The sequence below is a fragment of the Esox lucius genome, chromosome 1 (assembly GCF_011004845.1).
Source record: "Esox lucius isolate fEsoLuc1 chromosome 1, fEsoLuc1.pri, whole genome shotgun sequence".
Lineage (NCBI taxonomy): Eukaryota > Metazoa > Chordata > Actinopteri > Esociformes > Esocidae > Esox > Esox lucius.
Genome location: NC_047569.1, coordinates 41719503 through 41743932, shown reverse-complemented (window position 1 = coordinate 41743932; position 24430 = coordinate 41719503). Strand labels below are relative to the sequence as shown.

Here is a 24430-nt window from a genome sequence, read left to right as displayed (position 1 = left end):
GCAAAGCAACGAGTCCCTACATACAGGACAATTCACATCCTCAGCAAAGCAACGAGTCCCTACATACAGGACAATTCACATCCTTAGCAAAGCAACGAGTCCCTACATACAGGACAATTCACATCCTCAGCAAAACAACGAGTCCCTACATACAGGACAATTCACATCCTCAGCAAAACAACGAGTCCCTACATACAGGACAATTCACATTCAGAATATGCAACAACATACAGGACAATTCACATCCTCAACAAGCAACAACAACTAGTCACCACTCGGCTGACCAAATCACAACAGAACAGTTTGATTATTCAAGAGACAACTTTGTATTACAATCCACTTGGTTGATTACATCATTTGCATCTGATCTTTGTATACAGTATGTGCATGTATCTGTGTGCATGTATTTGTATGTGTGTGTCTACAGTAATGGAACTATGTACTGATTGTGTATTTTTTATGCAAGCCTTTTCTTTTAAGTCCACAGTAACTGTTGGACTTTGATGGATCAAAACGAGGATGAATAATATGGATTGCTCCAGACCTGATAAATGTGTCTAACCTTCACAGCACTATATTCTGTTTGATTGTACACCCGACAGCAAATGCAGGTTTGCTGTCAAACATAGACATGGGTTCATTATCAGATCAGAAACATATCAGAATTTTTTACCCCTCTGGGAAGTGTTAAGTGAACAGGAAAGGGGTTTGTACCTTGCTTTATAATATGCCAATTATCTGAACCAAGAAAGAGGTTATGGTCAGTCATCAGGAGCACTGTACAGTGGTAGAACAACCATCTAGTGGAAGATGAACTAGCAGAATATAAAAGCTAGTATTTGTTTATGCAACAAAATATTGAAGCTTAATATAATCTGTTGCAGCATGTTTACCAGTGTTGTGAATGTATGTTCCCACATCTCTGACGCAGAGGGTGAATGTCCTTAATAATATGCTTCTCATTACCGCCTTAAGAGAGATGATTCTCCCTTAGCGAAGCAGGGATAAACAGAACGATGGGGGTCTCTGTATCTTGGTAACTTATTCTCTCAGCATTATCTGACATGTTCTCTGATCTTAGCAGTGATGGATAATGACCTCAGAGCAGGAGACGGACTGGTTATATGGCATTTGGGGAAAATTCCAGATGGGTCGGTCAATTTGGAACTTGGGGATTTAGTGAAAATGTTTCACTATTCAGCTTATTTTTGTTCTAAAGAGCTTAGTGGGGGCCACTAGGAACTGAAAGCATGTTAGAAATGCCAGGGGCAGTTATTTGGGTCCTAGTCTGTCCCTGCCTCTTAGGAGAACATGATTGAGGAATGTTCAATTCTGGACACAGCCAGGTTGGAGATGGTTGTAATCGAAACGCCTCTGTCCTAGGTTTATCAGACATTGTCAGCTGTGCTGACTTTATTGAATGTTTGTAATTAACATGGATTTCCACTAATGTTCATTGCTTTTGTCTGAAAGTAATAATCCTGTTAGTTTTAGACTCAATTGAAAACCAAAACCCCTTCTCTCTCGCCTCTGTCTTTATCTCACAAAGGGGTCATTTGTTAATTTTCTTACATTGTTTCAGAAACACTATTTGATGTGTTTTCTTTTTTGGGGGTAATCAGTAGTTGAATATCATATCCGTTTATTCCATTCCTTGAAAAGAACTGTCCTTACACAGAAACATCATGGCATGTCGTCATTGCCTTGTTCTTAATATTAGATGATAAAGCAGGTGATACCATCACATTGCCTGGGACCATTTCTTTTCTATATTTTATCAGTTAGCTTGGTTAATTTGCATCCTGCTGTATACTCACCTTCCTCTGCCGTGTGTCCTTCCTGTCTGCCTCTGTCCTTGGCGGATGTGAGGTCTATTCTCCCTAATTTGAAGAACGTCTCCTAGCATCAGTCTGTTGAAGTCTCCTTATGAATTTTCGATGTGCGGTAAAGATTCTGTCACACCATTATGTGTTCCTTGCCTGCCAATAATCCTCCTCCCTTTGATGAGAGAGGGCTTAGTGATGTAAATATGAACTGCAAACAGCACAAGGCAAATTAAAGCCAAGAGACGACTTCTGCACCCCCCCCCCCCCCCCCTTTCCCCAAGCCAGCAACATTCACCTAAGATCCATTTAGTTTAGGACATGAGAAAATTCATTTTTGAATAAAAAATGGTGACTGAAAATATTAATCTGCACTACTGAGGTTCAAGCACAAGTAAAATGTGATTTGAAATGAAGGGTTGAAAGGAAGGGTTAAAATGAGGGTTAAAAGGAAAGGAAGGGTTAAAATGAGGGTTAAAAGGAAGGGTTAAAAGAAAAGGAAGGGTTAAAAGGAAAGGAAAGCAAGGGTTAAATCTGCATCTAGGAAGGTTGCAAAAGACTAGTGTCGGCTGGTAGTCACTGAAAAGAGAACAGTGACTGTAGACTGGTCTGTTAATACTGTCGGTCCTGTAGCCAATGACATGCCAATAGCTGGTCTGTTAATAGGTCCTGTAGCCAATCACAGTGCCAAATCCATCAATCAAATGTATTCTATAAAGCCCTTTTTATAACATTAGTGGTTACAAAGTGCTTTTACAGACACCAAGCCTAAAACCCCAAAGAGCAAGCAACAACTGTTCATACACAGTGGCCAGGGAGTACAGACTCCCTTGTAGAGTCCAAAATTAGGTAGAAACCTAGATAGGAACCAGACTCTGAGGTGTGACCAGTCCTTTTCCAATCAAAAGTCTAGCAGGTCAATGAATGCAAGTGTGCTGTGATCAGACTCCTTAAACAGAATCCAACTGCACAGCATAACCAGGTGGACCGGACTGGGACAGTCAGTTGGGGTGTGGACTGGGACACTCATGTTGGGTGTGGCCTGAGACAGTCAGGTGGGTGTGGACTGGGACAGGACTGGGACAGTCATGTTGGGTGTGGCCTGAGACAAGACAGGGACAGTCAGGTGGGGTGTGGACTGGGACAGTCAGGTGGGGTGTGGACCGAGACAGTCAGGTGGGGTGTGGACTGAGACAGTCAGGTGGGGTGTGGACTGGGACAGTCAGGTGGGGTGTGGACTGGGACAGTCAGGTGGGGTGTGGACTGAGACAGTCAGGTGGGTGTGGACTGGGACAGTCAGGTGGGGTGTGGACTGGGACAGTCAGGTGGGGTGTGGACCGAGACAGTCAGGTGGGGTGTGGACTGAGACAGTCAGGTGGGGTGTGGACTGGGACAGTCAGGTGGGGTGTGGACTGGGACAGTCAGGTGGGGTGTGGACTGAGACAGTCAGGTGGGTGTGGACTGGGACAGTCAGGTGGGGTGTGGGCTGAGACAGTCAGGTGGGTGTGGACTGGGACAGTCAGGTGGGGTGTGGACCGAGACAGTCAGGTGGGGTGTGGACTGGGACAGTCAGGTGGGTTGTGGGCTGAGACAGTCAGGTGGGTGTGGACTGGGACAGTCAGGTGGGTGTGGACTGGGACAGTAATGTAGGGTGTGGACTGGGACAGTAATGTAGGGTGTGGACTGGGACAGTCGGGTGGGTGTGGACTGGGACAGTAATGTAGGGTGTGGACTGGGACAGTAATGTAGGGTGTGGACTGGGACAGTCGGGTGGGTGTGGACTGGGACAGTAATGTAGGGTGGGGACTGAGACAGTCAGGTGGGGTGTGGACTGGGACAGTGGGTGTGGACTGGGACAGTCAGGTGGGGTGTGGACTGAGACAGTCAGGTGGGGTGTGGACTGGGACAGTCAGGTGGGGTGTGGACTGGGACAGTAATGTAGGGTGTGGACTGGGACAGTCAGGTGGGGTGTGGACTGGGACAGTAATGTAGAGTGTGGGCTGAGACAGTCAGGTGGGGTGTGGGCTGAGACAGTCAGGTGGGTGTGGACTGGGACAGTCAGGTGGGGTGTGGACCGAGACAGTCAGGTGGGGTGTGGACTGGGACAGTCAGGTGGGCTGTGGGCTGAGACAGTCAGGTGGGTGTGGACTGGGACAGTAATGTAGGGTGTGGACTGGGACAGTCGGGTGGGTGTGGACTGGGACAGTCAGGTGGGGTGTGGACTGGGACAGTCAGGTGGGTGTGGACTGGGACAGTAATGTAGGGTGTGGACTGGGACAGTCAGGTGGATGTGGACTGGGACAGTAATGTAGGGTGTGGACTGGGACAGTCAGGTGGGGTGTGGACTGGGACAGTAATGTAGGGTGTGGGCTGAGACAGTCAGGTGGGGTGTGGGCTGAGACAGTCAGGTGGGGTGTGGACTGGGACAGTCAAGTGGGCTGTGGGCTGAGACAGTCAGGTGGGTGTGGACTGGGACAGTCAGGTGGGGTGTGGACTGAGACAGTCAGGTGGATGTGGACTGGGACAGTCAGGTGGGGTGTGGACTGGGACAGTAATGTAGGGTGTGGACTGGGACAGTAATGTAGGGTGTGGACTGGGACAGTCGGGTGGGTGTGGACTGGGACAGTAATGTAGGGTGTGGACTGAGACAGTCAGGTGGGGTGTGGACTGGGACAGTCAGGTGGGGTGTGGACTGAGACAGTCAGGTGGGGTGTGGACTGGGACAGTCAGGTGGGTGTGGACTGGGACAGTAATGTAGGGTGTGGACTGGGACAGTCAGGTGGATGTGGACTGGGACAGTAATGTAGGGTGTGGACTGGGACAGTCAGGTGGGGTGTGGACTGGGACAGTAATGTAGGGTGTGGGCTGAGACAGTCAGGTGGGGTGTGGACTGGGACAGTCAGGTGGGGTGTGGGCTGAGACAGTCAGGTGGGTGTGGACCGGGACAGTCAGGTGGGGTGTGGACTGGGACAGTCAGGTGGGTGTGGACTGGGACAGTCATGTAGGGTGTGGACTGGGACAGTCAGGTGGGTGTGGGCTGAGACAGTCAGGTGGGGTGTGGACTGGGACAGTCATGTAGGGTGTGGACTGGGACAGTCAGGTGGGTGTGGGCTGAGACAGTCAGGTGGGGTTTGGGCTTAATCACAGAATTTTAGTAGACACTTAAAGGTTGAAACTGAGTCTGCATTTCTCAATTTAAATGGCAGATCATTCCACAGCAGTGGAGCTCTGGGGAAAAAGCCCCGCCTCCAGCTGTTTGTTTAGAAATTCTAGGTATAATAAGAAGGCCTGCATCTTGTGATCTTAGCATACGTCTGGGTATGTTTAGCTTGATCTAATCAGAAAGGTAAGTACTGCAGGACCAAGTCCAAGCAGTGCTTTGTAGGTTAACAATAGGACTGTAAAATCAGCTCTAACCCTAACAGGTAGTCAGTGTAAAGAGGCTAATACTGGAGTATTGTGATTTAAAAATATCTTTCTAGTTAGATTCTAGTAGTCGTGTTTAGCACTTCTGTATATCTAATACAAACACTACCAAGGTAGATAATTTTAGGGCTTTCATGTTTCATTGACAACTGTCTGTCATCAGACAACTGTCTGTCATCTGCATAGCAGTAAAAATTTACATTGTGATTCCGGATGACATTACCAAGAGGCAGCAGCATATACAGTATAGTGAAAACAAGAGAGGTCCCAGAACCGAGCCCTGAGGAAGATCAAAATGTATGTTTCATTTGTCAGAGAACAGTCCATCTACACATACGAACTGATATCTTTCTGATAAATAGGATCTAAATCAGGCAAGAACGTGTCCACGTAGCCCAACATGGGTTTACTATCTCTCCAAAAGATGTGAGTGACCAATAGTGTCGAAAGCAGCACTAAGGTCTAGAAGCAAGATGGATGTAAGACCTTTGTCCGATGCCATTAACAGGTCATTGAACAGTTTCACGAGTGCAGCCTCAGTGCTACAGTACGATGGGGTCTGAAACCTGACTAGAGCATTTCATAAATATTATTTGTCTTCAAAAAGGCATTGAGTTGCTGGGAAACAGCACTTTTAGAGCGTTTGGTACACATCTGGAGGATAGGGAGCATTTATTATGTTCAACATAGGTGGACCAAGCACAGAAAGTAGCTCCTTAAGATATTTAGTTGGTATAGGGTCAAGTTGACAACTAGTGGGTTTCGAGCTCATTACTATTTTAGTGAACATCTCGAGCGATACAGGATTAAAGAAGGATCAAAGAAGTTCATGTATATATATATATATATATATATATATATATATATATATATATATATATATATATATATATATATATATATATATATATATATATATATATATATATATATACACTGAAGTGAAGATTCACTTCAGTTGTTGAATGTTGCTTTTTTGTTAACTATACCACAGAATCAAAAATAAATGTTGGATTATTTTTCGCCTCTGTCAGGTTGGAAAAATAGGTTGATTGAGCAGATGTGAGTGCTTCTCAGTATTGGATTGTACTGTCTTTCCAAGCTAGTCTAAATACTTCCAAGTTTGGAGAACACCATTTCTGTTTTTTTTCTAGAGGCTTACTTCAGTGCACTCTAGAATTGTCTGTGTACCAGGGAGCAAGCTTCTTGGTGCGTATTTCTTTTGGTTTCAGAGGTGCAACTGTACCCTAAGGTAGTATGCAAGGTTAAAATCCTCAACCAGTGTTAACATATTTATTTACTGTCTTCCTTGGTTTGGAGCAGGAAGTCTGGAAGACCATCAGAACATCTTTGGGTTGAGCTCGGATTTATACTACGGCTTTTAAACGTCCTTGTTTAGGGTGCAAGTGGGTTCGTCGTTAGGAGGTTAAATGTAATCAGATGGTGGTGTGATATTTCAGCATTATGAGGAAAAACAGTTACAGCTACAATATCTATTCCATGTGTCTAAGATTTGATTGTGGCAAAGTGTAGGACCTAAGATATTAATCAATTATGTCTTCAAAGGCCTTTTGGAGGGGGTCAGTGGACTGTTCCATATTAATTTGGAGTCTGCAAAAATTACAATATTATCTGCAATGACTACAATGTTTGATAAGAATTCTGGGAACTCATTGAGGAACACTGAGTATGGGCCAGGGGGTCTGTAGATAGTAGCTATAAAAAATTATTGAGTGGCCTGCATCACTTTCATGACCAAAACCTCAAAAGAAAGAAACGCAGTCATTTGTTTGACTGTGAATTGATATTTAATGTCATGAATATTAGCAACACCTCCCCCTTTGTGCGATGCCCCTGGGATATGTTCACTAGTGTAGCCAGAAGGAGGCCTAATTTAGGGCAGTAAATTCATCAGGGTTTAGCCAGGTTTCACACAGGCCAATTATATCCGATTTAATATCAGTGATTATTTCATTAGCTATAATTGCCTTTGGAGCAAGGGATTTAAGAAGTAGCCCCATTTTGAGATGTGGGGTGCTACACTCTTTTCTGTACATGATCGGAATGCAAAAAGGCTATTCTAATAAGATTGATATGGTGAACACCACCTTGTCGAGTCACAGTCTCAACTGAGAAAACTTTGCTAGCTACTCTGGCTATGCTGTCGACAAACTCCACTATGCTAGCAGGCTGGCTAATAGTCTGTCACCAGACCTGCACTATATGTCATGGCGAGGCTACAGGAGTGAGCCTCCTATCTATGTTCCTAGATAAGAGAAACGCAACACTCCTACTTTGATGGAGTCTGTCACTCTTCAGCAAGTCAGGCTTCCCCCTTTTTATGGCCGAGTCCCAAAAAGAGGGCCAGTTCTCTATAAACTCTACCACCTGCTACGAGCAGAATTCTGTTTTCTGCCAGCAATTGAGTTGTGTGAGTCTGCTGTAGATCCCATCACTACCAACTGGGAGTGGGCCAGAGACAATTGTATGATGTTGACACATCTTTCTAGCTATGCACTGATGCAATGTTCGGCTTTGTAACCTCTGACTGTCTCATTCTGACGTCGTTGGTGCCAACATGAATAATAATATCTTTATACTCTTGTTTATCAGTTTTAGACTTTGCAGCTATATTGGTGGCCCTGCACCCTGGTCAACAATGTATTATTGCTTGATGATGTTTTAGTCTATTATTGCGGGTAATGGGGTCGACCTATATTAGGGTTTTGTGTTTGTTAGGGATACTGGTAGAAACTGCCTGTTGCTCAAACCCCTCAGGACACTGGTTGGGCCTTTATCTACACCCATATAAACCTTGCCTGATAATTGTATCTGAAGCCGAGCCTACAATTTTGCTATCTTCACCAGAAGGTGATTGTTCTCCTTCATGTTAAAGTTACAGCAACTACAATGAGCAGGTATAATGGTACTTAGCTACGGCTGGTCATGGGTGAGTAGCTCCATTTATTATGACAAGTCCCGGTATGACGAAAGTTGGATGAGGACATAAATAACACACTGGTAATTACAAATTAACTAATTAGCTTATAATAAGTGAAAAGAAAATGTATTGGCAGGTGGCCAGGTAGGCAACAGCGAAAAGCACACAGCACGCCAACAGCTAACAGGAAGTATCACAGCACGTCAACAGCTAACAGGAAGTATCAGAGCACGCTAACAGGAAATATCACAGCAGGTCAACAGCTAACAGGAAATATCACAGCACATCAACAGCTAACAGGAAGTATCACACCACGTCAACAGCTAACAGGAAGTATCACAGCACGTCAACAGCTAATAGGAAATAATACAGCAGGTCAACAGCTAACAGGAAGTATCACAGCAGGTCAACAGCTAACAGGAAGTATCACTGCACGTCAGCAGCACACAGGAAGTATCTTGTGCCCCTTTGATGCGGACTCCAAGACCAACCAATTTGTATGACTCATTGCATGATGATTCACCAGTCTCACCTTTCAAGAAGAGTAAGGCCTTCAAAGGCTGTCTGTCATGAAACCGCTCTGTTTAAATTCACTATATATATATATATATATATATATATATATATATATATATATATATATATATATATATATATATATATATATATATATATAATAAAATAGTATGAGCTCAAGCTGATCAAGCTAATTAATTTGATATCTGGGTACAGAAGTTCCAAGCTCTGCAGCTTCTTTCCAAAATTTCTTGTGAAAATGACATAAAGATCCTGAAGAGATTAGTTGGAGTCGTTGAGTCAGCATAGCTTAATCAGGGTCGGCGCAGCTTAATCAGGATACAAAAGCAGTATCTTGCAAGTGGGAATAATTGACATTGACAATTAACCACCAAAGGCACCACCTGATGAATTTAACCACTGTTCATGCCCCATGTTGGCCTTTAAGGTTTGTAGTTTAAAAGTTAGCACTGAAATAGTTTAGTTATAAATTCACTGCAAGAAACTGGAAGATAAAAAAAAAATATGAACGTGACAACTGTCATATCTGTGCTACATTATAATACTAAAATGTCAGTAAAAGGAATCAGGAAAAATATAGTTGACTATACTAGAAACAGTCTCCTTCTCTCTACGTATACAAAGAGAAGGGATGTACAGTGGTCTGTATTTACAGTGGTCTGTATTTACAGTGGTCTGGATGTACAGTGGTCTGGATGTACAGTGGTCTGGATTTAAAGTGGTCTGGGTGTACAGTGGTCTGGATTTATAGTGGTCTGGATTTACAGTGGTCTGGATGTACAGTGGTCTGGATGTACAGTGGTCTGGATGTACAGTGGTCTGGGTGTACAGTGGTCTGGATTTATAGTGGTCTGGATTTACAGTGGTCTGGATGTATAGTGGTCTGGATGTATAGTGGTCTGGATATAATGTAGTAGCCACACTAGGATTGTGTGCTTCCCATGACCAGAGATACAGTTGTGCTTATAAGTTTGCATATCCTGGCATAAATTGTGATATTTTGGCTTTCATTTTGAAGATATGTCTATTATTTAAGGATATTGATCATAAGATTTATCATCACATAGTTGTTTGGCTCCCTTTTAAAGCATAATGATAACAGAAATCACACAAATGGCCCTGATCAAAAGTTTACATACCACTGAATTTCCAACACCTCTGGCTTTTTAAAATTGCAATTAGTGTCTGTGTGTAAATAGTCAATGAGTTTGTTAGCTCTCCCATTGATGCACTGAGCAGGCTATATACTGAGCCATGGAGAGCAGAAAACAACTGCCAAAAGACCTGCCAATGGAACTTTACAAAGATGGAAAAGGATATAAAAAGATATCCAAAGCCTTGCAAATGCCAGTCAGCACTGTTCAATCACTTATTAAGAAGTGGAAAATTCAAGGATCTCTTGATACCAAGCCATGGTCAAGTGGACCAAAAAACATTTCAGCCAAAACTGCAAAAAAAAATTGGGATACAAAGAAAAACCTCCAGGTAACCTCAGGAGAAATACAGGCTGCTTTGGAAAAAGATGGTGTGGTTGTTTCAAGGAGCACAATATGACGATACTTGAAAAAAAATGAGCTGCATGGTCGAGGTGCCAGAAAGAAGCCTTTACTGCATCAATGCCACAAAGCCAGGTTACAACACCCGACAACACCTTGACACGCCTCACAGCTCCTGGCCCACTGTGACGTGATGAGACCAAAACAGAGCTTTATGGTCACAAGCATAAGCTCTTTGTTTGGAGAGGTGTCAAGATGAATGGGCAGCTTTACCACCTGGAAGAATTCGGTGCCTCACAGACAACTATTACAAAAGACTGCAATCTGTCATTGATGCTAAAGGGGGCAATACACAGTATTAAGAACTAAGGGTATGCAGACTTTTGAACATGGGTCATTTAATTTTTTTCTTTGTTGCCATGTTTTGTTATATGATTAAGCCATTCTGTTATGACCTACAGTTGAATGTGAATCCCATAAGAAATAAGACATGTGTTTTGCCTGCTCACTTGTGTTTTCTTTAAAAAGGGTACATATATTTCCAATTCCCCAAGGGTATGCAAACTTTTGAGCACAACTGTAGCCTCTGTTGACCAGAGATAGTCTACTGGTTAAAGTGTTGAGCCAAAAACTGAAAATTTATCAAATTTATTCTTAAAGCCCTTTTTACATCAGCAGTTGTCACAAAGTGCTTTTACAAAACACCCAGCCTGAAACCCCAAGGAGCAAGCAACAGCAATGTTGAAGCGGGTGAAAACTTTTAATAAATTATAAATGCATGGGGGCTGTGTCCAGAGTCTATAAAACAGAATCCAGGTCAGAGGTATGATCACATGGACAAGGACAGAGACAACCCTGAGGGAGGAATGGTCAGCCGAGTGGCAGTTGGAATTGTCAGGTAATGTCTTGATCTGCAACACAACCAGGAGGACTTTGGACAGGGACAGCAACGAGTCTTTCAAGCCGGGTACTCCGGAGGTCTGGGTCAAGTTTAAACGGAGCAGGAGACAAGGGAAATTTAGAGAGCGTATTCCTTAGGTTAACAAGGATTTAATGGAGATGGTGAACTAACCTTACACAATTATATAGCAGCGTAAGACCTTGGGCCTGAGACAGGGAGGTCCAGTGACACTGTGGCCCTATTCGGGGGAGGCCCTGGACAGGGCCCAACAGGCAGGAAGTCAATCCACCCACATTGCCGAGCATCAACCAAAGGGACACCAACCAACGTCAAAGTTGATATATCTAATATCTGAGTCTGAGATGGTGAATAATCTACGGTTCTGCCTTTGTAGAACAAGGAACTAAACACTAATTGCACCTATAAGTCGCTCTGGAAAGTCGCTGTGAATAAAAATGTCAGCTAAATGACAAAAACGTTATAGGGATTTTATTGAATTGGTTTTACCGCTTGTTCCTGCTCATGTCTTTCTTCAGGATGATGTCTGAGTGATAGCCTTGTCTAGACTTGACAGCTTCTTGCAATCCAATTTATTGGAAGCAGCACTCATTCCCAGAGATATCTTGATTCTTCAGGTTGAATTATTTATACATTCATTTACATTTTTTTACATACATTTTCTATTGAATATTATATAAACACGCTTGTCAGAGCATACAAATGAACACAAAATACAATACTTATTGACTTTTCCTGATTGCATTAGCATTTCCTGTTTTCATGTTTCTGTAATTTAATGTCTTAGTTACAATTCCATCACAGATGGCACATTTACATTTACACAAGTAATCAAATGTGCCATATTGGTTGTAAGTGGTGCTTTGTTCCCTTTAAATACAACAGACTTCCAAATATACTATTTACATTGATACCACATAAAGGGAATTTCTAAATGTACATGCTGCATGTTTTGTTGTAATCTACAATACGTTTTGTCTTTGTTTGGTAATGTAGAAAGGTAATATAGACTTGTTATGTGAAAGCACCGAATGCCAAATCTAACTAGTGTACTACTTTTTACAAAACCCTGAAGGGTTGTTTTCAAAAGTACTACAATATACAGGGAATAAGAAACCAACATGTGTTGAAAGGGTCTGAATTTTAATGGGGATTTAAACACGTGTTCCCTATTAGCTTAGCGCTTATCTCCACTGATAACATCCACAGAATCTTATTTAAGATTAGGCTTATTAAGTGTTATCAGGGAAATCGGCTTCATTAAGGAATTTAAATTGTTGATTGACCTTGTTTAGACAGGGAACTATTTAGCTGTATTTAGCTGTTTAATCATTTTGGCTATAGATAGTCCTTAGTTTTTATTTGCCCTTCATATGGATTCATAGCAATAATTGTTTTCTGGTCTTCCTATTGAAGGCCACAAATAATGAATCAAATAATATCGTAAAACAGGGACTTTATTTGAGATTGTAGTTAAACTGGTTGTAAAGCTAAACAGGCATAAACATGTCTTTTGAACACATCCTTTTCAGGTGGATTTTTCTGTGTTGCTTGCACTTGGAAATCGATACAATAATCTTGTTAGACCTAAATTGAACATAGCTTTATTAAATGTACTTTCATCGTCAAATGTATACACACTTAAATTGTGATACTCAATGTTTGACTTTGTGAACTGTCCTGGCTTGCCTCATTCTAGCCACATAAAACTTAAACCTTAACTGTTTTGGTTAAACATTTGCCCCCATTCATTACTGATCCGTATTGATCTTCATTGTATTTTGTCTTTCCCGCCTTCAACAGAATAATGCTGTTACGAAACAACACGCTGAGGCTCGTCAACGCCAGCCGCTCTGATGAGGGAAACTACGTCTGTCGGGCTGAGAATCAGTTTGGCTCAGCCGAGATGACGGCCACACTGTGGGTAAAAGGTAAGTGATGCCCAGGGGGCCTTTATTTCCTGCCAAATTAGTGCCAGTCACCCACCAGTAAACAGTTCCCCAATGTCATTTCCTGCCACCTTTGCCTGGGTGCTGGGGCGGAGCGGGAGGGGGGGGGGGGCAGGGAGGGGAGTGAGAGGGAGGGAGGGCAGAGGGAGAGAGGACGCCAGCAGAATTTATTGTGTTTGCTCGACCGTGAAGAAAAAGGGTTTTCACATTCAAGAATCATTTCACAAGGGCACACACTATTTGACAGCGTAAAAGGGCCTGTCGTTTCTAAGCAGCATTCAGAGCTTGGATCAAAAGAGACCATGAGTAAGGGTGTTAGGGCGACAGAGCTAAGTGTTTTGGCCTGTGTCATGGTTTAGCATTCACAATTTGTTTTGATAATGACACCTCAGAATTAAATATGTCTGCCAAGTTGTTAGCTTACCTGTGTCCATATGAATACTGAGTGCTTGGCCGAGCCCCTGATCCTATATCTGCCAAGGCAGATGCTTATGTTTACATTTTATACAACCCCATTTCCAGAAAAGTTGGGATGCTTTGTAAAATGTAAAGAAAAACACAATGCAATGATGTGCAAATCATTTAAACCCTATGTTCAATTGAAAATAGTACAAAGACAACATATCCAAATTGAATCTGAGAAATGTTTCTTGAAATATAAATGCCCACTTTGAATTTGATGCCAGCAACACGTTTCAAAAATGCTGGGACAGGGGCAGCAAAAGACTGGAAAAGTTGTGTGCAAGGGTGTGTAGTGTACTGAAAACCTGTACTCAAGTAAAAGTACTGTTACTCGTCCTAAAATCTACTCAAGTAAAAATTGAAGAACCACCTGCAAAAATGACTCAAGTAAGAGTAATAGAGTTCTTGGTCAAAAAAGTACTTGATTACTAGTTACATATTTTGTTCAAGTTACTATAACGCCACAGTAACAACAAGGAAATATTATTTAAGAAACTACAAACGCAAACTGCAATTTTTTGTGTTCGAATAGGCATTTGTTTTCCAGAGCCCATAGCAATGCAGAATAGAAAAACAAAATAAATAATACTGTATTTCTATTATTAATCTGTGTTGCAAATAAGATTTTTGCCATCATACATGTTACTGGTAAAAAAAAAAAAATTATATATATATAAATCTGTAGTAATGCTCAGTACATCTTAATCAAATATTTGTTGTTAGTAAATCAGGTCTTGGGTGGAATTACTGACTGCATTGCAACTAAGCCACCTGGTTAGCAGCAATTGCTTTCAACTAAAATCTAGCTAGCTCGAATGGATATGTTGCTAACTAAAGTGCATTACAAAATAATAAAGTTCAAGTCAAGCCCAATGAACCAATACAAATATACTAACAATTTATACTATTATTATATATTGTAGGTTAGCTGTGCTCGCACTCAGAAGATTTAAAGGAGTGGGAGGGAACACCCAAATCAAATTACGAAACCAAAAAACTCAATATCTTTTGACAAACGACTGAAGACAAAATTGTTACGAAAAAGTGGATTAAATGTAACGGAGTACGATTCTTTTTTTTTTTTTAAACTTCAGTAAGAGTAGTGGACCTCACTGCATGGGTTCAGGAAACACTTCTGAAAACCCTTGTATGTGAACACAGTACGTTGCTGTATTCACAAATGCTAGCTACAATTGAGCTGAACAATATATTTTGGATATGTTTTGGTGCAACATACGCTGCCATCCAGATCAATTCATCAAATGTATTAAGAAAGCCCTTTTTACATCAGCAGCAGCTGCTTTTACAAAACACCCAGCCTTAAACCCCAAGGGGCAAACAACAGTAGTGCTGAATTTCAGTGGCTAGGAAAAACTCCCTAAGAAGGCTGAAATTTAGGAAGAAACCTAGAGAGGACCCAGGCTCAGATGGGTGACCAGTCCTCGTCTGGCTGTGCCGGGTGAGATATTAAGAGTAAAAAATGTAATAATTAATAAATGCATGTGGGCTGAGTCCAGAGTATATTTAAACTTAGTCCAGGTCGGAAACATGACCAGATGGACAAGGTCAGGGACAACACAGGGGAGGGGGAGGTGTCAGCACAGTGGCAGCTGAAATCATCAGGTATCGTCTTGATCTGCAACACAACCAGGAGGACATTGGACACGGACAGCAACGTGTCTTTCAACCCAGGTACTCCTCAGGTGTGGGCCAGGACCTCATGCCCTCCTAAGTTCAAAACGGCAGGAGACAGGCAACATTTTGAAAATGCATTCCTTATATGCATTCCTGATGCTCTCTTGTTCAAATTGTATTGCTTTATCTAACAAATGCATTGTTGTCGGAGCAACAGGACCAGCATTTTGCTGCAACCATAACAATGCTATACAGTGTATGTTGCTAACACAACACTGAGGCTTGTCCAGACACAGAGTTGGTACATGTATGGCATGATAATGATATTGAGGTGTGTTGGCTAAATGTCAGGACATACACACCTAAAACCAGGGTTAGCTGTGGAGTAAATATGACAGTGTAAAGGAGTTAATACAGCAGTGTATCAGAATTAATACGGCAGTGTAACAGGGTTAATACGGCAGTGTAACAGAGTTAATACGGCAGTGTGACAGGGTTAATATAAAAGTGTAACAGAGTTCAAATGACCCTTTAATTTAACCAAGTTTAAATGACAGTGTAATACAACACAGGATTCATATGACACTATAACAGAATTAATACAACAGTGTAACAGATTTCATTAGACTTTGTAACAGACTTAATACGACAGTATAACACAGTTCATATGAAACTGTAACAGAGTTAATAAGACAGTATAACTTAATTAGTTAGACAATAATACAGCGTTAATATGACACTGTAACATAATATGACAATGTAACTGAGTTAATATGACAGTGTAACCAAGTTAATATGACAGTGTCATAATAAAATGTCAGTATGTGAGAGGTAATATGACAATGTAATAGAATTGATAAGACTGAGTTAATATGAAAGAGTTACAGACTATAATTAATATGATAGATTAACAAACTACAGTTAGCCTGACAGAGTTACAGACTAGAGTTACTATCACAGTGACACAGACTAGAGCATGATCGTTTATAAAATATTACGTAAAATAATTAATATGAATACATGACAGACTAGCGTTAATATGGCAGTGTAACAAACTTGAGTTAATATGAGAGTGTAACACCCAAGAGTAATCATGACAGTGTAATAGAGTTATGAAAGAGGTACAGACTAGTTAGCATGTGAGTGATTTGGATGGGTGTGCTGCTTGCTTTGACAATTCGCTCCATTAGAACATGTCTCTACTGTTTGATATTTATTATTAGGCAAAATAATTTGGGTTTGTTTCAGTCATTTTAATTACTACTATCTAATAACTATCTAACGGTTGAGGCTTTATATTCCAAACAATAACAAATTATCTTCTTTGAAAACAAAACACCACTATCAATAAAGACCCCCCCTGCTCCCTGAAAAAAACTTAAAAACCAAGACAGTGGAAAATATGGACAATCTTGTTAACATGCACTAACTGATTGCCCTGCCTGTACCATTCTCTTCATCTTGCTTCTAGAGCTTTCTGTAAATACAGGATGTGGGCCCAGGCAAGAGTTAGCGGAATTAGCATGTCTCCCGTGTTGACAGAGCAGCTGAGTGGTGTAGGCGCTAGTGGCATTAGCGTGTCGAAAGGTGGTGACAGTGCTAAGATGCAGCAGTGTTGTGCTTCCAGAGGCCATGCGTGTGGACCTGAGCCCCAGCAGGGTGGAGGTGACGGTGGGGGAGAGTGTGGTGCTCAGCTGCAAAGCATCACATGACCCTTCTCTGGACGTGTCCTTCCAGTGGCTCCTCAACCAGCAACCCCTCGACTTCCAACAGGAGGGTGGCCATTTTGAATACATCCAAACAGTAAGTACGCGTAACTCAATAAAGTTTGTATGGATAACTCAATTCAATTACTATGGATAAATAAATGTCGTTATTTGGCAAGACTCAGTAAAGTAGGTAATCTTTAGTTATTTTCTGAGGTTATGTGGCCAGCTATGATAGTATAATAAATACTAGTTATCTTTTATTTTAATGAGGCTTTGAATGAAGCTTCATTAAAACTTTTTTGGATTTTCTGGAATCATGTAAAGATTTTTTAAAATTGCTTCACTGAGTGAAATGAGAATATATTGACAAAAACAAATAACAGTATCTCACAGAAGTGAGTACACCCCCCACATTTTTGTAAATATTTATTTATATATTTTCATGTGACAACACTGAAGAAATGACACTTGTGTAAAACACTTATTTTCCATCACTGCCTCAACCCTCTTGGGCATGGATTTCACCAGAGCTTCACAGGTTGCCACTGAAGTCCTCTTCCACTCCTCCATGATGACATCATGGAGCTGGTGGATGTTAGAGACCTTGCGCTCCTCCACCTACCGTTTGAGGACGCCCCACAGATGCTCAATAGGGTTTAGGTCTGGAGACATGCTTGGCCAGTCCGCCACCTTCACCCTCAGCTTCTTTAGCATGGCAGTGGTCGTCTTGGAGATGTGTTTGGGGTCGTTATCATGTTGGAATACTGCCCTGCGGCCCAGTCTCCGAAGGGAGGGGATCATGCTCTGGTTCAGTATGTTACAGTACATGTTGGCATTCATGGTTCCCTCAATGAACTGTAGCTCCCCAGTCCCGGCAGCACTCATGCAGCCCCAGACCATGACACTCCCACCACCATGCTTGACTGTAGACACCATCTGAACCAAATAAGTTTATCTTGGTCTCATCAGACCACAGGACATGGTTCCAGTAATCCATGTCCTTATTGTGCTTGTCTTCAGCAAACAGTTTGCAGGCTTTCTTATGCATGATCTTTAGAAGAGGCTTCCTTCTGGGACGACTGTCATGCAGACCAATTTGATGCAGTGTGTGGCGTATGGTCTGAGCACTGACAGGCTGACCCCCCACCCCTTCAACCTCTGCAGCAATGCTGGCAGCACTCCTACGTCTATTTCCCAAAGACAACCTCTGGATATGACGCTGAGCACGTGCACTCAATTTCCATGGCAAAGCCTGTTCTGAATGTGGAACCTGTCCTGTTAAACCGCTGTATGGTCTTGGCCACCGTGCTGCAGCTCAGTTTCAGGGTCTTGGCAATCTTTCCTATAGCCTAGGCCATCTTTATGTAGAGCAACAATTCTTTTTTTCAGAACCTCAGAGAGTTCTTTGCCATGAGGTGCCATGTTGAACTTCCAGTGACCAGTATGAGGGAGATGACACCAAATTTAACTCACCTGCTCCCCATTCACACCTGAGACCTTGTGACTCTAACGAGTCACATGACACCGGGGAGGGAAAATCACTAATTGGGCCCAATTTGGAAATGTTCACTTTTGTACTCACTTTTGTTGCCAGCGGTTTAGACATTAATGGCTGTGTGTTGAGTTATTTTGAGGGGACAGCAAATGTACACTGTAATACAAGATGAACACTCACTACTTTACATTGTAGCAAAGTGTAATTTCTTCAGTGTTGTCACATGAAATGATATAATCAAATATTAGCAGAAATGTGAGTGGTGTACTCTCTTTTGTGAGATACTGTAGAACCTGTATTTTCCTTTATTTCAGCCATATGTCTAAATGGCATTTTCGCAGCAATTAAAAATGTCTCAGGCATTTTAGTAGGTTGAAGCAGAGGGTAGGTTTTACAGTTAATGTATTTAGACACAGCTCACTGCATAGAATACTTCTTAAAGTTGTATGAGAATCAATCCGTCTAAAGGTCATTCAGGCCCTGATGTCACTATGATTAAAGAAAGACACTGAATCATACAGACATGTTGACCAGCTTCTACACAGTGGGACAGATAAAGACAGTGAATCACAGACATGTTGATCAGCATCTACACAGAGGGACAGATAAAGACAGTGAATCACAGATATGTTGATCAGCATCTAAACAGAGGGACAGATAAAGACAGTGAATCACAGACATGTTGATCAGCATCTACACAGAGGGACAGATAAAGACAGTGAATCACAGACATGTTGATCAGCATCTACACAGAGGGACAGATAAAGACAGTGAATCACAGACATGTTGATCAGCATCTACACAGAGGGACAGATAAAGACAGTGAATCACAGATATGTTGATCAGCATCTAAACAGAGGGACAGATAAAGACAGTGAATCACAGACATGTTGATCAGCATATACACAGAGGGACAGATAAAGACAGTGAATCACAGACATGTTGATCAGCATCTACACAGAGGGACAGATAAAGACTGTGAATCACAGACATGTTGATCAGCATCTACACAGAGGGACAGATAAAGACTGTGAATCACAGACATGTTGATCAGCATCTACACAGAGGGACAGATAAAGACAGTGAATCACAGACATGTTGATCAGCATCTACACAGAGGGACAGATAAAGACAGTGAATCACAGACATGTTGATCAGCATCTACACAGAGGGACAGATAAAGACAGTGAATCACAGACATGTTGATCAGCATCTACACAGAGGGACAGATAAGATGGAACACATGCTGGAGATCCACACAGATTTCTCAGCTCTTTGCAGGAGATATATTCAACACAGGTCATGTTTACACACACACACTTTCAGTGGCCAGGTGCCATGTCACTTGAAGCCAGCTTGTGTGGCAGTGGGCCTTTCTGTTTCCAACTGACAAACATGTTTACATCAGCACTTTCTTCTAAAGTAAATGTAATCTGCAAGTGCAGGATCACACACATACACACACACACACAATAATACACTCACACCAGGGCTTTTTGTCTGCTGACCAGACCAAGGTTGACTGGTCAGATTTAAGACTTTTTCTCATTTCGTTTTACTGGGCTGAACTGACTGTGCACCTAGACATTCTCTGAGACTTTTTTATGTTAGAATGAGAGTGTCTTTCTGCTTGTGAGAGGAACGAGCTGGAAGACTGAAATGGCTGATGGCTTTAAATTACCTTGGTAGGGAAATTAGGACATAAATGCAGCCGTCAACTATTGATTTAGCGTGAATGATGTGGAAATTTGACTGGCTGTGCTATCTTAAACACACGCACATACACACACACACACACTCACACACACAAACACAGAGAGAGCAACGTCTTTATACATCCTGACATAGCACATGGCCAGAACAGTTGGGACGGGATCCATGAACGTCACATGGACACACACTTTCTTTCACACACACACACACACACACACACAAACACACTGTCAAGCACATGCACAAACACACAGTCAAGCACACACACACACAAACACACAGTCAAGCACACACAAGCACACGACACACGCCTCTTAACACAGCAGATGGCGTTAGGTTTCCCTCGATCTGCTCCCACTCTAAGAAATCCACCCTTTCCTAATTAGGATGAATCTGCTTGCTGTCCTTCCAGCCTTAAGGTGATTGGCTTCTGAGTCCTGTACAGAACCGCCGTTCGTCTTTCCTTCTGTCCTCTGTCGTATCTGACTCTCTGCCTCTCCTTGTCAGGCTTCCCTTTAATATTGTTACATTTATATGAGGGACACTTATCATTGCTTCACTGTGAAGGGCTCAGTGAGCTCCGTAATTGGGATGGCTACGTTTTAAAAGCTGGTGTCTAAGAGGCGTGCATTTAGTGGAAGCTAATGGACGGTAAAGAACATCTGCTTTCATGTAGAAGAGATGGGCTGTTGGACAGGAGTCTTAAAGGAATACAGTATGTCATTATATTTGATGAATATATACCACTAAATCTACCTTTCCCTTAAAGGAATCTTTGATATTTCAGGCAATTACCCAATTTCTACTCACCCACAAACAAATGAACTTGAGGATGATATTTTGCCATGCTTGCTGTACTAGCTCCAGTCTACTAGCTACAGTCCATGTCCATGTTCTACACACCTGTGACTCATGACTGGAAGGACCTTTTATGGAATATCTCTGATTACCACCCAATAAAAGAGCTTCCAATGAGATGCCCTAATCAGTTATACAGCTGTGTGGTAGCCAGTTTTTAGAATCCCTGTTTCAGCATACCCACAATGCTCCGGGGTCCAAAAAATTGTTTCCGATCCGATTACTGGATTTTTTTGGTATTCCAAATGATCCAAATGCATGTTCTGTATACAATGTAGCAGCGTGATTACAGTTTTTTAGTTATGGACAGGTACCTAGTAATTGTAATGGAGTAACCTTGCCAACTCAAAAACTTCATTTTTACAATTTCTGGTTATTCAATCAATCAATCAAATTTATTTATAAAGCCCTTTTTACAACAGCAGTTGTCACAAAGTGCTTTACAGAGACACCTGGCCTTAAACCCCAAGGAGCAAACAACAGTAGTGTTGGATTTCAGTGGCTAGGAGTGGTTTTCGGTATTGTAGTGTACTGTATATCCAGGCTAGTCTAAATACTTCCAACTTGGTGGAGCGCCACTTTCGCTCCAATTTTCTGGAGGCTTGCTTAAGTGCTCTAGTATTGTCTGTGTACCAGAGAGCAAGTTTCTTGTTACATATTTCTTTAGATTTTAGTGGTGCAACTGTGTCTAATGTATTTCGCAGTGTTGAGTTTAAGAATATCAAGGAATTTATTTGTAGTCCGAGAATTTATAGTACGGGTTTTGAAACTCATTGTTTGCGGAGCAAGTGGATTTCTTGTTTTAACGGTAAATGTAATAAGACAGTGATCCGATAATCCAGGATTTTGGGAGGAAATTATTAGATCTACAATATCTATTTTTCGTGACAGGACTAAATCTAAGATGTGATTGTGGCAAGGTTAACATATATAGAATTGTTTTTACGTACATTTTTCTTAGATCATTTTACAACAGAGTTGTAGAACCTAAGTAGTTTTCCCCAAAATAAATAGTGTAAAATATTTTGAGATGACAATGACAGTTTCTTTAGGGTAATTCTGTGTAACAGCGGATTTTAGAAAACGTGGGGGGATAAAAAAATTTTTTTTAAGTATTTATGCATTGCTTACTTTTTATCCAAAAGATTTTAATAAAAGATGGTAAAATAAATACAAGATAAAATAAAAGTATTTATTTTAGTTTTTGAAAATGTTAATTTATTTTCTTGTTTTTCTAACTCTGTAGTTACTCTGCTATGGCAATATGTTGAATATGAATGGTAACACATTGCATTCGGGAGAGGATTCAATTTCAGAGCCCAGGCCTTTGCAGTGTTAATCTAGTCTCCCCACATTCTCTGTGTTTTTCTCAGGTATCTACCATAGATTGTGTCCATATTGCCCATATGTCACCAGCTAGCCAGACCGCCTGGCACCCATTTTCTACCATGTCTCCAGGTAGCCTGGCACCCATTTTCTCCCATGTCTCCAGATAGCCAAACAGTCTGGCAACCTCCTTCTGGAGAGCCCAGGATCTTGCAGTGACAATACATCGGGAAACAGGAAGTCTGTCTACCTTTATAGGGTGTCATTTTAATCAGGTTCCCTGCTAACCAGATGTCTGTGGACCTTGCATTATTCCCCAGTTTTGCAGTGGGTTTCTCTATTTAAGTGTGAGGAAGCAGGAGGCCGGAGGCAGGAGGGGAGAAGGAAAGGAGGAGAGGGGCTGGAGAGAACATAATAGCAAGCAGCCAACTGAATGTAACAAGAATCTCTTTAAGCTTGCATGAGCCCTGCACGGAATGTTAGAGACATCACATCTCTCTGGAGTCAAGAACCGAGATGTCGGACATAGAATTCTCTCCCTCAAAACTGTTAGTACACATGCGGATCACCCATGGAATTGCATACACTCACACACGCACACACACACACACATGCACACACACACACACACATGCACACACACTTATACACACAAACCCACACACTCAAACTGTAAGTTGTTGTTTATCCTCCCAGGTTGTCACACACACATTCACACAAACACACTGACTTGAAGTTGTTGTTTGTTCTCTCTGCCTGTCACACAGCAGTCCTCCACGGTGGACCTGATGATCAGAAGCATCTTGCTGAAGCATGCTGGGAAATACGGCTGCCGAGCTCAGACCAGCGCAGACACAGTGTTTGCTGAGGCTGAACTTCTGGTCAGAGGTAAGCTTGTTACTGCTCATTTAGACAGACTGGCCTCAACCGCACATTTACAATCACATTAAGTCTGTCTCCTAAATGAAACCCTTTTCTCTACAGTGCAGCAATGTTTACAAGGGCATGTAGGGAACAGGGTGGTACTTGGGAAGCAGACAGTTGTAACTGCCCATTACGGGCCTGAAAATCTGTAGTTAGAGGGTCTGGTTTCTACATTGCATTGGCATTTGCTGTGGCTCTATGGGAAGCAAGAGGCAGAAGACAGAGAAAGAGAGAAGAGAGGGAGGGAGAGAGATAAAAGAGAGATAAGTGATGGTAGTGGGGGTGTGCTAAGGTTGACACGGGAGGCAGTTTTTATCCATGTCCTGTCTTGTCCTGTAAATATTTTTTACAGTACTGTACTGTCTCGATCGAGCAAGTTATTTAACCATAGAATGTTCTTTGCCTGTCTGATACCAATCACTCCGGTCCAGTCCTCCTCATTTCCATTCAGAAAGTTAAATGTATTAGGTGTGTGGATGAAAAAAGTCAGAACAAGCCCTGACAAACTAATCACACTACCACAACTAACAGGTTCCAGTCATTTTGAAAAGTTTCCAACCCTCAGCTAATGGAACAACACTGTAGGAGAAAATAAACGACTACTGTATAGCCACTTTACCTGCAGAGAAGGATGTTCGTGTCCAGGGAGTATTAGCAGAGGAACAGGGGAGAGACAGGAACCAGTCCTGGCCTGGTAAAGTAACGTATCGCATGTTATCATCGCTTCTGATGACACAGTAGCTGTCTTTACTAGGTGTGTGCCAAGTACTTGAACAAAACCAGTATGGCTACGGATATGAGCAATTTCACGGTTACGGATATGATCTGATTATTTCAGGTCAGAATACATGGTTGGATAAAGTTACTGAAAACTGGACAATCTCACGTCACACACATCCTCCTTATAGTAGTATCACTCAACTTGTCTTTGACACGGATCACTGCCTCCAGGAAATGAAGAAGCCAAGCAGTCGAGACCTTTGTACCACACAGGGATGTCTTGGGACTCAATGTACTAGACTGGTTAAATACTGAGTGACTGGCATGACACGGATAATCCCATTTCATATTGAAGGGTTGAGGAGCAGGGAGGAGGAGGAGGTAGGATAGAGGAGACGGTGTAGAAGGGGAGGTGAGGTAAATAGCAGAAGGAGTAGAATGGATTGTAGAGTAGGGACCGACAACAGAAAAAGGAGGACTGAAAAAGAGGGAAAGAG

General features: G+C 42.0%; 1 protein-coding gene across 1 annotated transcript in view; it reads left to right on the top strand.

Annotated features, from left to right (window-relative positions):
* Positions 1 to 24430, top strand: part of cntn5 (contactin 5) — a 344921-nt gene that overhangs the window by 265576 nt on the left and 54915 nt on the right. The window contains exons 13-15 of the mRNA XM_029121761.2: positions 12946 to 13073; positions 16816 to 16991; positions 23057 to 23177. Coding sequence (XP_028977594.2) covers positions 12946 to 13073; positions 16816 to 16991; positions 23057 to 23177 — 425 coding nt within the window. The remainder of the gene's footprint in view (positions 1 to 12945; positions 13074 to 16815; positions 16992 to 23056; positions 23178 to 24430) is intronic.